Source organism: Lactuca serriola, chromosome 7, assembly GCF_051521515.1.
Source record: "Lactuca serriola cultivar US96UC23 chromosome 7, Lser_US96UC23_V15, whole genome shotgun sequence".
NCBI classification, from domain to species: Eukaryota; Viridiplantae; Streptophyta; class Magnoliopsida; order Asterales; family Asteraceae; genus Lactuca; species Lactuca serriola.
This window is the reverse complement of record NC_136414.1, coordinates 31,419,096-31,437,653: the sequence shown is the minus strand read 5'-3', so window position 1 is coordinate 31,437,653 and position 18,558 is coordinate 31,419,096. Positions and strand designations below refer to the sequence as shown.

At 34.9% G+C, this 18,558-nt stretch overlaps 1 protein-coding gene across 6 annotated transcripts in view; it reads right to left on the bottom strand.

The window, feature by feature from the left end:
• Positions 1-1,507: 1,507 nt before the first annotated feature.
• Positions 1,508-18,558, bottom strand: part of LOC145063499 (5'-3' exoribonuclease 3-like) — a 49,578-nt gene continuing 32,527 nt past the window's right edge. The window contains exons 1-15 of one of the 6 annotated variants that reach the window (XM_079011091.1): positions 5,876-6,011; positions 4,955-5,017; positions 4,746-4,840; positions 4,564-4,665; positions 4,287-4,457; positions 4,028-4,105; positions 3,567-3,686; positions 3,347-3,466; positions 3,168-3,263; positions 2,859-3,057; positions 2,689-2,765; positions 2,309-2,363; positions 2,177-2,212; positions 1,914-2,070; positions 1,510-1,846 (exon numbers count right to left, since the gene is read on the bottom strand). In XM_079011091.1, coding sequence (XP_078867217.1) covers positions 2,911-3,057; positions 3,168-3,263; positions 3,347-3,466; positions 3,567-3,686; positions 4,028-4,105; positions 4,287-4,457; positions 4,564-4,665; positions 4,746-4,775 — 864 coding nt within the window. In that variant the 5' untranslated portion in view covers positions 4,776-4,840; positions 4,955-5,017; positions 5,876-6,011 and the 3' untranslated portion in view covers positions 1,510-1,846; positions 1,914-2,070; positions 2,177-2,212; ... (1 more) ...; positions 2,689-2,765; positions 2,859-2,910. Of the gene's footprint in view, positions 2,071-2,176; positions 2,213-2,308; positions 2,364-2,688; positions 2,766-2,858; positions 3,058-3,167; positions 3,264-3,346; positions 3,467-3,566; positions 3,687-4,027; positions 4,106-4,286; positions 4,458-4,563; positions 4,666-4,745; positions 4,841-4,954; positions 5,018-5,715; positions 6,012-18,558 lie in introns of those variants that run through there. The other 5 variants (XM_079011090.1, XM_079011095.1, XM_079011092.1 and 2 more) reach the window with 5 other exon arrangements.

Sequence of the window (18,558 nt, the reverse complement as noted above, 5' to 3'; positions counted from 1 at the left end):
AATTCTTGCGTTTAAACTTTTAATATTGTGTTTTTTTCTTTGTTTAAAATTTGTTAAGAGTTTTTTTTTAATAGATTTTAGCCTCGGAATCCATACGAGACACTGGAGCAGTTGCAAGTTCTTGGGCTGCGCATGCTGAAATTGGGCTTGATATTCTAGCACAAACAATCCAGGTGTCACCTAGTTATTAAAGTTATATTTGTAAACATGTATATAAATACAAGGGCATTTCGGTCATTATACCCCCATAAAAGTTTTTAAAAAAGATAGGTAACTATTTTTTGCGCTTAATTTATGGATTGATAACATTAAAAAAATCACATCTCATGTATTTTCAAATATACATTTCTCCTTTTGTCTTACAATTGTTATATTGAATGTTCAGGATGATTTAGATAACATAACTCGTTTTCTAATCCCAGGAATTGACAAGCCCCATAAGGTAAAAAAAAGATAATTTATTTTATTGTATTTTAAATCAAATTATCAAATCATATATAAACTACCCAAACAATATTCAAATTTTATTTTATCGCCTCAATTCTGCAGACGAGCATTGTGTTTACATTAGAAGAAGGCCCTAGGGTCTTGTTCAATGCTTTAGCTGTGTTTGCTTTAAGGGAGATCAACTTATCAAAAGTAAGTTATTTTTTTCACCCTTTTATTTAATATTTTTGTGATCGAATGAAAGTCTTAATGAAAGTAATTGACAACCCTTTTTCTGTAAATGATGTGGTGATTGTGGGAGAAGTGTTGTGTTTTTCTCTATTGCTAGGTAGCCTTCTCAACAACAGCATTCTACTTAAGCAGGTGAGTAATCAAGATTAAGAGAGACTTGTAATCATGTTTGGCATTCCTTTCTAGTAAGAAACAGAGTTGTATGATTATTTGTTAGTTTTATAGGAATGTATAACCCATGTTAGCAATGTATTATTTTTGTTTAACATTTGAATGATTCTTTGTATGACATTATAATTTGTGCAATTTATTTTATTTTTTGAGTATGAAATTTTAATTTATATTATGCAATGGATTGTATTTTTTGTATATGATATTTTATTTCTATTATTAGAAATTAAATGCAAATTTAATTTACAAATTAATAAATATATAAATTTATTTTTTTTAAACATTTAAGCTTACGATACACAAAAATGTGTGTCATCTTCATTTATGACATGGCTTTTCTTGACAGGGGCTTTCTTGATACGCATTGTGTGTCATTAACACGTGCGTCGTAAGGTTACGACACGCGAATGCGTGTCGTCTTTCTTTATGACAGGGCCTTTCTTGATACACGTTGCGTGTCGTAAACGCGCGTCGTAATTGCGCATCGTAAATGAGCGTCGTAAATGCGCGTCGTCTCTCTTTATGACAGGGCCTTCCTTGACGCGCATTTGCGCGTCGTCTGAGCCTTTTACGACGCGCAATGAGCGTCGTAAAAGGCTGTTTTTCTAGTAGTGGTGGTTATGCATGGTATGTGGTAAGGTGGGGAACTCACTAAGCTTCGTGCTTACGGTTTTCAGTTTTGTTTTCAGATACTTCCGGTAGCGGAGGGAGGAGCTCGGGGTGATCGCATGGCACACACCATAGATTAGTCAGCCTGGGAATGTTTACTCTGATAATGAATATGTGTTTTGAAAACTTATACTCAAATTATGTTTTGAAATGATGACTTTGTTTAAAGCAATGTTTTATTAAAAGAAATTTTTGGGTAGTATTTTTGGGTCGTTACACATAAGATTGGCTACCCTTCTTGACTCTTCTATAACTAGTAACACCATATTATCAGGTTTTGGTTTGCTACCTTTTTCATACACATAATACCATTTTCCATTGTTTTTACCTGAAAAAGCCATGTCATTTAAACACATGAATGAAAGACAACACGAAAATGAAAATTAGTAAATTACCATTTTGCCCATTTTTAGTAAGAAGGTCAACTATAGGAGAAATGAAAGTGCGATCAGGAAAAGCAGTGGCGAATTCTTTTGACACAACAACTGCTAAATCATATCCTGTCAAGTCTTCAAAGTATCATCTAATTCTCAATTAACCTGTTAAATTCAACTAGCATAAAAACAATGTCTATTCACCAAAAGATATACAAAAACAGTGTCTATTCTTATATGATCAGCAAAAGATATTAAAAAAAACATAACAGAGCAGAGCGTACCAGCTGATCTACACCACTTTCACTAAGAAAAAGAGGCTGTAAATGTCCAAAACTCATAAAGATCAGCAAAAGCTTTTTAAAAGATTAGGAAAATTTTGGAAGTAATAGAAGTTTGGAAGCAAAAACACTTACAATCGTGAGCCCAATCGATTCTTTGTTGATTTAAGGCAGGAAACTTGAGCATTCGCTGTTTAAAGGAAAGGAACTCGGTGTGTATTAAGTATGCAAGGTCTTAAATTGTTAGAAGAATTTCTACCCATTTAACTTGGGGAATTCAGATTTGATACTGGAATTGCAATGGCTTGAAACTGTGGGTAATACACATATTAATTGGAAGACATAAGTGATGAAATTTCTAATATAAAATTATCATTACTATTAAGTGATTTACATGTCAAAAACCCATCCCCAAAATCAAATACAAATTTCACACATCAAGGGCTCAAGGACACCTTAAAGTTCAAATTTAGGTACCCATCTTTATCTTTCAGACAACATAGATCAGGACATACCATCAGGATAGAAATCAAGAATATTCGAATCATCACTTGTCATGAGTGATTGATATGGAGGTGGAAGTGTGTGGGCACTACATGAGCACGTATATATATTAGATAATACCATGAACAAAAACCAATCAACCAACATAACCATGTTTCTAAAAGGAAATTTAAGAGCATACCTAGTACGAGGGAGAACAGACATAAGATGATCGAATGGTTTAAAAGGTGATCCTATCTGAAACATAACTTTAGTACTTGAAAGACCTTTAAAATCTGATGCAAATGGCCCATAATGGAATGGGTAAAACCATGTCCATACGCAACCCCGGAGAAGTAATATAGCAAAACCCAACACAAGCCTTCAGTGTATTTTTCGACCTACAAGGAATGAAAAGAACACGTATGAAATAAAGCAGATCCAATCTTTGATAATAAATGCACTTAGTAAAATAAAATAGTTGATGTGGCATATATATATATATACATACCACTTCTTTCCTCGTATTTTCCATATCCACTTCCGTTTCAGCAGAAAACTTGTATTTGTAATACCGTTTTCTCCACCCAGGAGTACCCAGTTTCACCTGACAAAATTTAGTTTAACCGCTGCTTAGTTGTGGTAATCTACAGCCTGAAAAGAAGGAAAGCTCACAACAACGGTGCATACCATGTCTGAAAGAAGACCGTTTCTGAAAACATCCGATATCTCACGATAGTAAGATTTTAATTGTTCATTCAATGCTTTTGTCTTCTCGATCATCTGAGCAGCTTTTGTATTCTCGGCCATCTGAGCAAACAAGAAAAAGACATGTCATATAGCTCAAATATTATTTGGAAAGATACAAAAATGATAGAGAAAGAAAGTAGGGATCAACAATACATCATACTTGCACATCATGATCAGGTAATTTTTCGGTGTATGGTGAACAAACATCAGAACCAACAGACGAACCCTTCTGATTATGAGTACTTATCACAGGAAACAACTCCTCTTCTCTATTACCACTCTAGACAAAAGATTAATTGCAAAAGTATATTTATGAATTTGTAAGGAAATTAAAAATAAAGAAATCGTCGAAGTTTGCTTTTTTCACGGATTGCTGATCTCTTCTTGAAAATCTGATCTTCGTATGCGCCCACTGCAAGGATGAACTTTTCAACCCTTTTTAGTTTGATGTACCCTCCTTTCTTATCATACACCTGTTTCCATTTTTCAACAATTCAAAACCATAGAAACTAATGCTATATACATCGTCAAGAATGAGTCTTATAGATCAAAAATAGACTCTTCTAGGGTCATGGATGAGAAACTAAAGTTTTTATTTACATTAATTCCACCACTAATTACCTTTTCCATATTCACAAGATACCCTCCAAGGTTCTTGAACTCTTGCTTGTACACATGAATCAATAAATTAATACCACCCTGATCAAGAATGATAAAATTTAGAATTGGGATTTTCGACCACAAAAGCCACAATGATTTAGTTGTTTCATGAACATTTCAATACACTTTTTTGGTAAACCCTTAGAAAATTTTCATCTTTGTACTTTTTCATCATCACAAAATTTCTTGAAACCGAACTAAAAGGAAAAAGCATTCAAACCTCATGAATTTCCAAGGTTGGCATATGCGGAAGAAAATCATTTCCACCGAAAAAGCATATGAATATGAAATCGTCAATCAGTCGTTCAATATCATATTCAAATGTTTCAGGCACATTTGTGGATCTCAAATCAAGGTTAAGATATTCTCTCAGTATCCAAACATGAAGAAACTGCAGTAAAAAGACACAATAAAACTAACATTAGAACTACATACAACATAGATACCAATTCCTAGCTCATGTTTAATCCATCATGCACATTTGACTCCTTAATTACCTGATGCGGCTTCCTCACAAACCACTTTGGCTTTCCAGCAGCTGTAATATCAAGGCTGTTCATCTGTTGACTTATATCAACTTTATCACGGTTCAGGTCAAACTAGCAGAAGCACAGGAAAAACGGATTAGCCTGTATTAACAAGGAATTAAAAGAAAGTAAAATGTTAATATATAGTCAACTGCCTGTTTGAACCATCCTCTACATTTCATCACATTGGTTTCGAAATTTACAGCTAGAAACAACACAGATGAGTGACTTGTTTTTGACTTATCTTCTGCAAGAACATTTTGACAATACAAGAACTTAGAATTATTAGAATTGATTGTCAGAAAGTACTGCGCTAGAAATTAACAAATAAGCACAATTTTACAAGAAGTTAAACAAGAACCTCTCGCAAAATGGAAAAATGGAGTTCATGTGTAGCCAAAGCGAGCATAATAAGGTCTGCATCCTACAAACAAGAGCAGATAATGTAAGAAACTCTTATAAAGTCTAGAAATTAACAAATAAGCATAATCTAATCTGGGATGGAAATCCTCAAAGGCTGCAAAAAAGACGACTAATCTTTTACAAACAAGTGATTGTCTAGGAGCAGAAACTCTTATAAAGTCGATTAAAAAGTCAAGAATTACTCAAGAAGCCATGATGTAGACATTTCAACCTTTTTATCTTGTTTTTTCATGTGGTGTTAACTTATAAGTTTTTTTACTGATGGCGTACGCCAAATTTGATGCAGATTAAAAAGTCGATTACTGTGGGTGTAGTTGGCGTGCCTAATGTATGCAAGAGCAGTCTAATTAATAGCTTGAAAAGATGTCATGTTGCCAATGTTGGGGCTACACCAGGTCTAACAAGAACAATGCAAGAAGTTCAAGTAGACAAGAATATCAAATTGTTGGATTGTCCTGGTGTTGTGATGATTAAATCTGGGGAGAATGAAGCTGCTGTAGCTCTTCGGAATTGCATGAAAATTGAGAAACTAGATGAATCAAGCCCTAACTCAAGTTCTAATTCTAAGTGTCTATTCTTATATAGATGCAATCGATGGTATCCCTAACACAATAACCAGAAAGTTTCAAGGTAAATTAAACTCTAACGAAGTATATTGTGAAATTGAACTAAAACTAACCTAAGAGGGATGAGATTTACCTGAACCGGAAGGTAAATTAAACCCTAACGAAGGTAAATTAAGAATACTTTCAGATTTAAAGATGTGGAGGTTGTCGGAATCGGGTGAGTAGTGTCGTCATCTGTTCGAACAGAGATGGTGAGATAAAGCAGAACCGGAACAGAGATGAAGGGAACTTACTCCAGAGTCAAGAGTGATAAAGCTGGAGGGAAGGAAAGTTACACCACCTTCGTGAAGATGGAACTGGGTTGTGCCAGTTTCAGCGCGAGCGATTGGCGATAGAAAAAACAAAATGTGTGTATCCTAAATTTTTTTTTCTGTCATCGTTCTCTCGCTAAACGGGTACCAGATGGTACAATTTTTTTATCCCTCGTTGAACCCTAGCTAAGCACCTTCATTTTTCGAGTGATTAGCAAGGAATAGTGGTGCATCGTTAAATCCTTGCGAGATCCGTAGCTGATCCCTCGGTAAATCCTCACTAATATTCCATATGTAAATAAGTAAAATATTTATCAAAAACATGGTAGATCTGTTGTATTTCCCTAGCTATAAGTCTAAATTTTGCTAGAGAATAACTCCGTAGCAAAATCCGTAGCTGAAACTCAAGTTTCTAGTAGTGTTACTACACTGAGTTTCAACTAAGTATATCGTAATATTCCTATTTGTCATAAAAAAATCCAATTGAGTTTTTCAGGTTACCTATATATTTCTTATCTTAATTAATATATAACTTGATGATATTAATTTGGGTAGACATGCCCTATTTGTGTTTACAAAAGCGTATTTCACAAAAGGATTAAAAAATCTTATCCTAAAAACTATAAGGCAGTTTACTACGGAATAAAACTGAAAATATGTTGTTATTATTGGTTAAACAGAAATAGGATGCTATTACTTTCAAAAGTCTTACATAGGCGGTATTTTGTTACAAATCAAGGACTGTTAAGTACATTGTTATTCATTTCTTTAATTTCCATTTGATACCCTTTAATGGTATGGAACATCTAACATTTTCTATTAATTTCAAATCTCTTACATTCAATTACATGACTTTTATGTCTATAATAACCAAAACAAGTATTTCACTACTTCGGAATCATGAATCTCAATTCAAATACATAATGGAAACTATAAGGTTCTCAATCCTGAGATTCCATCATCAATTTCAATGTGTATTAACACTCTCGGAATTAATTTAGAAAAATAAATAAATAAAAAGAGATTGTGGAGTTCCATATATCTTAAACAACAGCTACACAAACATTTATTTGTGAAATAAAGCTTCTTTGGTGTTTAACCTAACCTTCAATGACCAGTCCCATTGTTTATAAATAGTTTAAGGATCCCAATATAAATTATCAATTCTAGTAGGTATAAATATATATTTATTTCCAATAAGAACATATTGTGTACATATAAATATAAAAATACCTATTTATATGGTTTATATTGTATAAAAGATAAAATTATATGTATTTGTACATATGACTAAGTATTAGTATGCATTTTCTATGTACATGACATGCATTTATGCATATTTATATTGGTGCTTGCTTACTTTGGTTCGTTTTTAATGTATAAAATTCATTTTTAAATGTATACATATATTCTCAAATGTGTGTGTGTGTATATATATATATATATATATATATATATATATATATATATATGTTTTTATACCTGTATAGAATCGTTTTATTATATGATTCTACATTTATAATGACGATTTTAAACATTTTAAAGACATTTCTATACGTTTATAAGGTCATTTGATACATATAAAAAACGTATTTATGCATATAAAAATTGTATTTATAAAAAAGCATATTATGTATTTATGGAGGTATATATGATAACATTTGTGTAAAACATTTATAAATAAGTGGTTTATACAATATTATGCCATACAAATAAGTGGTATATATGATAACATTTGTGTAAAACATGTATAAATAAGTGGTTTATACAATATTGTGTCATATAAATCAGTGGTATATATGATAACATTTGTGTAAAACATGTATAAAAAACATATTATACATATTATTTCTTTATAGAGGTATATATGATAATGTTTGTGTAAACCAAAAAAATAGGTGTTTTTATATTTATATCATATGCATTTAAATATGCTTATTCATACGCCTATAAAAATGTATTTGTCATATACTTATTCTTATATGCATACGCATATGCATTTACATAAGCATAATCATATGTATTTATTTGCCTTGTGTATATATTTATTCTTATGCATATGCATATATTTATTATTATGCATCTGTCTATGCTTATTCATATGCATATGCATATACTTATTCTTATGCATATACATATACTTATGAATATGCATGTACATATTTATTCATATGCATATGAATATGTAAATGTCATATACTTATTCCTATGCATATACATAAGCATAATCATACGTATTTGATTTCTTATGCGTATACTTATTCTTATGTATATACTTATCCATATGCATGTGCATGTATTTATTCTTAGGCATATACTTATTATGAATATGCATGTCATATATTTCTTCTTATGCATATGCATATGTATATACATAAGCATAATCATATGTATTTAATTCCTTATATGTATATACTTATTTTTGTACATATACTTATTCATATGCATATGCAAGTACTTATTTTTATGTATATGCATATACATATAATTATTCATATACATATGCATATACTTATGAATAGACATATACTTATTCTTAAACATATATCATATTATGCATATTCATATGCATATAGTTATTCTTATATGAATATGTATGTCATATATTTATTTTTATTCATATATATAAGCATAATCATATGTATATAATTACCTAATGTATATATTTATTTTTATGTATATGTATATACTGGTTCATATGCATACGTAACATCCGAAATTCCAAGTATATTAATTATGTGTTTGTTTTGAGAGTTATTAGGGCGACTCGACGAGTTGTGAGTCTAACTCGTCGAGCAGAGTCGCGGATGGCCATGTGGGATTAGTAGTCTAGTCGACGAGTCCAAGAGTCTACTCGCCGAGTAGACGCTGAGTGGGAAACCCTAAATCCCCAGGTCTGGGGACTATTTAAGGGAACTTATATCCCCATTTGCGGCTCACCAGTTATCCTACACCCCTGAGAGCAAACCCTAATCACCATTAGAGCTAGAGAGTGAGTGAGGAGCTAATTTGAGTGGTTTTATACATCCTTTGAAGGAGATTTGGAAAGCTTGGTGTGTTTGATCAAGGAGGGGCTGTAGATCCAGAGTTCTCTAGTGGTTAGCTTCAGTGGAAATGTAAAAACCTCCTATCTTGACCTTTCCTTTTCTGAGATCTTACTTTAGGGAGATTTTGAGGGTTTTCTCCTATCCATTCTTGGCAATGAGTTATTTAAGCATATCATGAGGTTGAAACCTCATATCTGGACTGTAGAAGGACTTGAGAGACCAAGGATCCAAGCTTTATTGGGCTAGAGTATAGCTTTTGTGCATCTAGCCCTTGTGGGAGCATGTTTTGGCATTATGAGTCTTAAATGTCATGTTTAAACGTAAAGCTTGCAGCTTTACGTGACAACCGACCCTTAGGATGGTAGATTGTTGAGGTGTTGATTATGATGGCATGTGCGGAATTAGGAAAGATCTAGTGATTCATCATACAAATTCAAGAACACAAGGAGTAAATAAATCTTTTTTAAGCTCTTATTAGATCTAGAAAGATTATACAAATGGGTTTGTATAAAATTTCTCTCTCTAGTCTAACACTCCAAAATGGACTCTTTTATAATGGGAGTCACTCACTTCCTATTTATAGGAAAGACTCAACCCACTTACACATACAAAGCGGAAAACCTAAAACACTACATCCAAGCATGACTTTGCACCCCTAACATTCTCCCCCTCAAAGTTAGGATTGGATGTCCGGCTTCAATCTCCAACGAGCTAGCGCGATCAAGACCAAACTCCCCCTCGAAGTAACACCGGTCTTCAAATCCGCAAATGAATATTCGATAAACCCGAGAAGCTTCGAATACCCATCATTCTCCCCTTTTTTATAATCAAAAAATGATTATAAAAGCCACTAAGGATGAGAAGCGCCCGAGGAATAGTCTTCATAATACTCCCCCTTGATGTGTACCAAAAATGAATCACCAAAAATCTTGCACGGAAAAACAATCACGAAAAAGCCATAAAAATTTTCAATTTACGAAAAATTTTGACTTTTTGGGTGAAAGTTGCAAGATTTTTCAAAAACTGGGTAGAAATTGTCACTTTCTGAAACTTGTAGGGACCTTTTGCGCCAAAAACAGTCAAATATGCGAAATTCTCCCCCATTTGCGAAACTGGGTAGAAAATATAAATTCGCACAAACTACAAGGATCAGAACTGTAAAATTCTTCAATTTCTCAGCTTTTTACTGCAAATTCGAAGTTGGGTATTTTCTGCCAACTTCTCGAAACTGTAGGGACTCACTTCGAAAATTCTGTATTCTCATCAAGTTTTGCTCCAAATTCGAATATGGACCAATTTTGCCATGTTTTCGAAATTGCAGGGTCCAATTTTGAAACATTTTTGTTTCTTCCCCAATTTCACGGAAACGAAGACTTGAACACGTACTAAGACTTTTTCTGACTTGAACCAGTAACTTACGAAGACTTTTTTTTTCTCAACCCTTCGTACGAAGACTCTTTCTTTCTCCCCTTCGAAAAAAACCTAGTAACCCTTCGTTCAAATCCAAAACAACTTTGTACCCTTCGAATCTGGACTCCAAAATCTTCGTTTTTCAATTCATCCATATACCCTTCGAATTTTAATCCAAAACTTCCCAGTCTTCGTGAATCAACATCACTGAAAATCGATTCCCAAATCTTCGTTTTTCAGTCAACAACACAAATCAAGAGATCATTTCCTCAAAATCAATCCATAACCCAAACTTTCGAAATAGACAAACACCAAATCATCAATTTCTCAAAATCGGCACCAAATACGATTGATTTTCATCCAAAACAGTCGACGACTTCAAAAGCGAATTCCAATATATAAACAAACATCGATTTCTAGCTACTCGTTAGCGAATTCAAGCAAATCATCCCGTTATCAAGCATCGAATAACAACTGAAGTCATCCCATTCTTCATCCCATCTTCATCTGTTCTTCAGTTCATTTTCAATTAACCATTGAAACATACTCAATCCGACATCAAACCTTCAAATCCAAAATCAAACTCTATCATTGATTTCCAAACTAACGAACATAGACACCAATCTTTCGAAATCAACATCACAACCAACCATTCCTCAGTCAAATAACCTTCGATCCTATAGATAAAACTTCCAAAATCTTCATTCGATTTGAAATTCCTTTACTGTCGAAAACTCAAATCGACTGTCGACTTCATACAATCGACATTTGATAATCCGATTTCAATTTATTTCATAGCAAAGGCTGTTTAACCTTCAAACCAATCGACGACATCAATAATCTCAATTTCAAAACTTCAATATTGACTATACGACTTTCAATTCCCTGAATCGACAATTTGAAAGTCTAATTTTGACTTTTTTTTTGGATACTCGATTGACTATTATTGATTAAAATCGGCATCAAGAATCAAGAGTATTTGGTCTCCAGATGGATACATGAATAGTGTCTGAATTTGTTGTATTGGGCTCAATGAACAGTTGCCACTCACATGAATGGACCAAAATATGAATTGTTGAACAATACATATTGATTTGGTAGCTTTGGGTTCGAACATACACAAATGAACAATAATGGATTATTATTTTGGGCTCAAACATTTGGATTAATGAACAGTGAACAATTTTTAGAAAATGACTTTTATTTTGTGATTTGATCTAAAAAAAATAATTGGATCAAACAAAGGGGTTAAAACGAATTTCGATCCAATGAGACAAATCGATCAAAAACGAAGAACGCGAAACACGAATCGAATTCATGGACGTTTTGGAATCCATTTGAGAATTTGAGATACCTTTTTGACGAATCGAGATCCGTTTTCAACGAACGAATCAAATTTGGAAGATCTTGGTTCTTTTGTCAGAATGAGAAAATCTCCAAATCGAACATTGTACCACCCACCAAGCGAGATGTACAACTCGTTCTTCGTGTTCTTTGTGTTCTTCAACGATCCAAGAACATCTTCAAAAGAACCACCAACACTTTTGGGTTTTGACTTCAAATTCAATGCAACCTTTGGAGATTGTTGCTTTGGAACCAAAATTTGCTTCTCGGATTTTGGCTTCACAGCATATGACGATTTTTGTGAGTAAACCCGCATATTCTTCCGATTCATCTTCTTCTTCTTTTTCTTTCTCATCTTTTTGCATCTTGAAGACTTGACTTCATGAACAAACCCACTTTCAACAACATTAACATTTTGAGTTTGAATCAAATCTTTTGGAGTTTGATATTTGTGAATTTCTTGAATCACCGGCTTCCGATAAGGAATCATTCCTTCAAACGAATCACAAGAACACAAAATATCATCGGTTTGAACTCCAATCGAGCAAAAAACTTTTTCATCATGAAAATCAACTTGAACTCCTTTTTCTTGAACATCAAGAACATCACATTGAACTTCATTGTCAAGACCTTCAACAAACTTAAGTGCACGAAGATCATCCGGGTTTTCAATTAGAGAAATGTATTTCTTATTGAACAAATCTCTTTCTTCTCCTTCTTTTTGATTTCTACTACGAACTAATATGGACAAGGCAATTTTATTCAACCATGCAATCTTACAAAGTGGTAGAAATACCAAGCTTCCATGATCATCCTTCAAACCTCCATAAGAAACCAAATTACCCCATGAAATCAATTTGCTTAACAACCCATAAAATTGATCTTCATTGACTTTGTATTTCACATCTTTAATGATCACAATCCAAGAATCATATGGCAAACCCACCATGATTACAAAAACTTGAAGAATTCTAGAGAGAGAAAGTGATTTTGAATGGGTTTTCTAGAGAGATAAAGTGATACAAACAAGTATTCTAGAGAGAGAAAGTCGAATTATGGATCAAATCAAAGAAAAATTCGACTTCTAGAACAGAAAACACTCTCTAAACACGAAGATCAATGAATAATAAGAATCACCAAATCAAAATAGCCATCAAGGATCAATTCTTGATGAAAATCAAGAACACCCGCTCTGATACCAATTGTTGAGGTGTTGATTATGATGGCATGTGCGGAATTAAATCGTCTGAATGGATCTGCCTTAAATCGTCTGAATGGGGAATCTGATCGAAGGGACTCGTCGAGTCCATGGCCTGACTCGACCAGTCGGTGAGGGTTTGTCTTGATGGGTTGATTGTGCGATAACTCGGCGAGTTGGGGGTCAACTCGACGAGTTGAGCTGGACTTTTTGAGACTTCTGAGGATACGATGGGACTCGACGAGTCGCAAGAGTGCACTCGAAGAGTAGGGTTAAACATTGACTGTTGACTCGAGTTTGACTTCTATTGACTTTGGGGTTTTGGTGAACATGAGTAATAGAGACCATGGAGGGGTAAAATCGCCTTTTATCCACATCAAAGAGTTAAAGAGAAAAAGCATAGCCTTTGGTTATTTGAGTCGTGAAAAGACTATTAATTAGAGATATTCATCCGTTGTGTTAGGCGGAGGCTAGTTCGAGATTCGAGCACGAGGTTAATTGCTCACCTGCTTGCGAGGTGAGTCTTCTCACTATACTTTACCTAGAGTGGTATTTATGTGTGACCAAAAGGTCTTATGTGCTTACTTGAGTCGTGCATTTATCTGTGTGATATATATGCTATACAATGTGTTACTGAGACCGGACCGGAGGGTCTAACGAGTTATGGGACTAGAGGGTCCCAACCAGACCGGACCAGAGGGTCCAACGAGCTATGGGACAAGAGAGTCCCAAACAGACCGGACCAGAGGGTCCAACAAGTCGTGGGACTGGAGGGTCCCACTAAGACACATAGACCGGAGGGTCTTACAGTGTTATAGCCTCGAGTGGCTAATGTGTTGTATGTGGTATATTGGAGAACTCACTAAGCTTCGTTCTTACTGTGTTGTGTGTTATGTGTTTCAGGTTCTTATCAGGATCGCGGGAAGGCGTCAACTTTATTGTATACACATCCGAGTTGGAGATATGTATTTGGAGGATCCTGGATTATTGATAAACATTTTTTAAAATGTGTTGATAATTTGTTACTTGTGAGTTTTAAGAAAATGTGATAGGTGGTTTATTGCGTTTTAAAAATGAAAATTTTGGTTGAAAATTTACATCATTACAAGTTGGTATCAGAGCCTTGGTTTGAGGGATTCGGATACACCTTCAGGTGTGTTTGGACTCAAACTGAGGATTTGAGAAAGATTTTCAAAAGAGATAAATTTTTCTAAAATGAGAAAGAGTTTAAGAGAAAACGAGTTGGAGCAGTGTGTACAATCAGCCAGAGCCCGAACGGTGATTTCCCAAAATACCATTACTTTTGTGTTATGAGATATTATGCATGCTAGAAATAGGCTAGGTATTACTTATTTTAGGACTAGAGTTGCCTGATTTGTGATGCCTTAGCCTAGGATTTGCTGCTATTTGTGATGTGCTGAGTAGAGTAGTTAGATACCTCGAGAGGTAGGATTGACTGAGTCAGCAATGTCTTTTGAGTTGGGAATATTTAAGTCCCTAAAATGCCAGTGTATCAATCAGATCCGTTTGATGGTGCGGAATCCCAATCAAACGGATGATGTCAGATCAAATAGAAGAGAATGAGAAGAAGAATAATATGAATCTCTGTATGAATTGATTAGAATTAAAGTTCCAGATACAAAAGATTCACACACACAAAATGCTCTCTAGTTTCTCTCTTCTCTCGTTCATCAATCAGTTCCTCACACCCTAACACCTATATTTATACAAGGGGAACATGGGCTTGGTGGACATGGGCCGTAAATGGGTTTACGGTCGTAAACCTGTTTACGGCCGTAAACTCAACCGTAAACCCCACCTGACCGTAAACTAGACTGAAATCTCATAAAATATTACATAAAAATATAATTGCCCAGAAAAGCAAAGCATAAACCATATTTTGACCCAACAATCTCCCCTTTGGTTTATAGCTTTCTTTTCTTAATTGACCCAACAAGCTCCCCTTAAAAAGTAGCTGGCTCTTCTTGTTAATCTTCATTGGGAGATTGGCTTCAGCATTTATCTTCAAATTCTTCACAACTTCAAGATGAACTTGATGAATCTTCAATGAATGACTTCATCTTGAGCACTTGAACTTTTCTTCAAGATGTGACTCTGAATGCACATTGGGTGAGGAGGCTTGACGTACTGATTCTTGAAAGATAGCGCTTTCAGCTTGAGAATCTTTAGAGAGAACATTAGAGAGAACAAATCTTCTGGATCACTTCAGCAGGTTTAAGTTAGCAGCAGACTGATTGAGGAGGCTTCAATGCAATCTGTCACATAATCTTCAATTTTAGCTTCACCTTTCTTCTGGGGTTGAAAGATTGAATTTGAAAGAATAATCTTCATTTCTTGCTCCTTCGAATGAGAATTTTTCGATGCTCACGGACGAAGCCTTTGGCTCAGAAATCTTCGACACAAACTCCATGAATTTCATCTTCACCTGAAATCACTTTTCAAGACAAAACTAAACTAAACGAAAACTTAGAACAAATTAAAACATTAACAAAAATATTTTTGGATTTTTTTTTATTTTTCTGAACAAGAAATAAAGCTTTTTTTTTTTTAATTTTCTGATTTTTGTTTGGTTTTTAAAATTTTTAATTCTCCCCTAATATTTAAATTAGAAGAACACTATGAACCAACTTAACAAAAATAAAATGATATCTAACTTTAAGAGTGATTTGGGATCAAAGTTGTTAGACAACCTTATTACACTTGTCGGTACCCTTATCTTCACATCTTGGTCTGATCGATCACCAGTATTGTGGTCCACTTAAACACGAAAAATTTGTGACAATTTTGGACAATATACCAATGACATGATACATGCATATATATAATTGTAACTTTATTATCATGATTGGCCCTAATTATTAAATAAAATTTTCTTATGACCATTTAACTGACTACAACCAGGGATATTGTTGTCCACCTAAATCGAGCAACGGGATCTACAAACAAACTGCATGTGTTCAATTTTAATTGTACTAGAACGTGTTTCCCGCTTCCTGATATGCTCCAACCATCAAGGACTTCCAGAATACTCTTTACACCGGGTGAGCAGACAATTATTAAGAGAGAAGATAGATTTAGAATGCATATGTTGTACATCAAGGTCGGATCTCTTCCAATCACGCAAAGGATGAAACATATGACTAACTGAGGTTTTTAGAGGGATTGAGAAGAGAATCGTGCATATACTGTGTACCAGGTCGGATTGTGAGTCACGCAGAGGAGACAGTATATGGCTAACAGATAGAAAGAATTGCATAGATAGAAGATGCAGAGAGATAGAGTTGCATATGTTACAGTCCAGGTCGGATCTCCCGATCATGCAGAGGAGGCAACATATGACTAACAGATAGAAAGAAAGAAAATAACCTTCTACAGACCTAGTTTATCGGAATTCCCCAGTCACCCCATCCAATCGGAATTAAGGACAGAATCCGCACATCAAGGAAAAGTGAATCCACAGTTCTAGATACGGGTTATTTAATGTGACCGATAGATTCCCATGTATATCTCCCTGCTCAACCTATCTGAGCGTCCTGAAGTCAGGTTAAACGGATCTAACTAGGTCAAAGTTTGTCAAGTCCTTAAATTCATTAGGTTCAACTTTTCCTAGTCAAGTCCCTTTAAAATCTTTCGTGCCTACCAGCGCATCGAACACAGAGCGTAGACGATTCAACTTAGGTACGTTACGCCGATTCAGATTGCCCGTTATCACTTGCTAATTTCATTTCCCAAAACATCTCCCTCAAGCACATTCCATTAACACCATATTTTTTTATTTTTTAATGTTTTTGGATTTTTTTTTAAAATTTTCTAATTTTTGTTTTGTTTTTATTTCTCCCCCTAAATTTGTGCATAGGAGAGAAACGAAAGTAAATGCGCAAATTTAAACTATCCTAAAACAAAAATTAGTCTTTAAAGCGAATCAGCTTAAGAAAAACTCAGGAGTATGGAGAAGAAAATTCAAACCGTAAGTCACCGATTGAATTTGCATCCAGAAGGTCTGAGAACAGCACACGTAATCTCAAAACAGGTCCGAAAATTCTTCATATTATTAAGCACTAACCCCATTTATGATCTCTTCCTTTCTTCATTTCCAGCAAAAGGACACATCCTCTCAAACAAAGGTTTGAATGTTTACAATTGAGAGATGTCCCCTATCATGTGCTAGGAACAGCCACTACTAACAAACCGAAGTCTGATGATATGCCTCCATAGCTGCTCTGACATAGAGCGGTATTAGTTGGTCTTTGGAACCTAGTCCATTTTGAAACTGAGTCGACCTTTTTCATCCTTGCAGGGTACTCTCTCCATGACATATCCTGCTTATCACAAACAGAAGACGATGAAATATTATAGTCATTAGAAGATTTGGGAGTTTTCACCTTTGGTACCCATCTATATTCGGGTTTAACCCATTTCTTGTTCGATCCGATGGGTACCTCGACACTTGATTTCGAACTTGAAGCCGACTGCCGAGATGACTTTGGCCTAAGCGGTCTTGGCTTCACAGGAGCATCTCTTGAACTGGGCTTGTTGGCTGACATTTCCTTCTTGCCCTTGGGATTCAGATGCTTGGCCTTGGAAGTTGGATGCTTGGCCCTGGGAGTTGAATTATTGGCCTTCATGTCATTCCATTTGGCATTGTCTGAACGTGACCTTGAGGGGTTTCCTTTGAAAAATCTCCCTCTTGGCGCGTTCTGCCAGCCTTGTGCATAGTAGGGAACGTATGTGCGATTTGGACAATGTCTGGCAATGTGTCCAGGTGTTCCACAGTGAAAACATGTCTTTTTCTTCACTGTAAAGTTGTTTCTTCCTGCCCCTGGTGGCGTAGCCATGCCTTGTCTCTTATTGATCCCAGATGCACACTTGCAATAGGCACTCTGTTGCGCTGGAATTGGAGGCCTGTATTTCTCAACAGCAGGTTTGTTAGGAGTAACAGAATTCAAAGCAACAGACTCCGAGTTCAAGGAATCATTGGTTTGTTCAATAGTGTTCTCTTTGTTCGCATCTTCTACTACTTTACCTACACATGTAACAGAAACATCAGTATTTTCAACCTGAATACCTCCTGACACAAATCCAGCTGGTTTTCCATATTTAAGATGTGCCTCCCTGTTAATTTATTCCTGTGTCATAGGGATGGGTGTGTAGTCATGATTGAAAGGTGGAGGAACACTATCATACCCTAGACCTTTGTTTTGATTATCTTTGAATTTTAATTGGGTTTCAAACAAGGACTCGACTGTCTGACTTGACGTAGTATAATTTTTAAAACTAACATTTGTTTTTCCACACTTAATTTTCAAAATGTCAAGTTCTTCAGTTACAGCGGCAAGTTGTCTCTTAATATAGTCATAATTTTCACACTTGTTGCTATACTCTTCCTGAAGCTTCCTAAAGTCTTTGATTTTTGCTTCTAATTCAGCCTTCAGGGGTTTCTGTCCTTTCTTGAGTTGATATCCTTCATATCCCAGGTCCTCAACTTCTCTTTTTAATAAATCAATTTGTTCCTGAAGAAATTTAATCGTAGTTTCACAAGCTGGAGTACATGTAACTTCAGTGACCGGAATGTTTTCAGAACTCATTGTTTTTCTACACTTCAAAGCATCAAGTTCTACAATTACATCAGCAAGACTAAGATGATT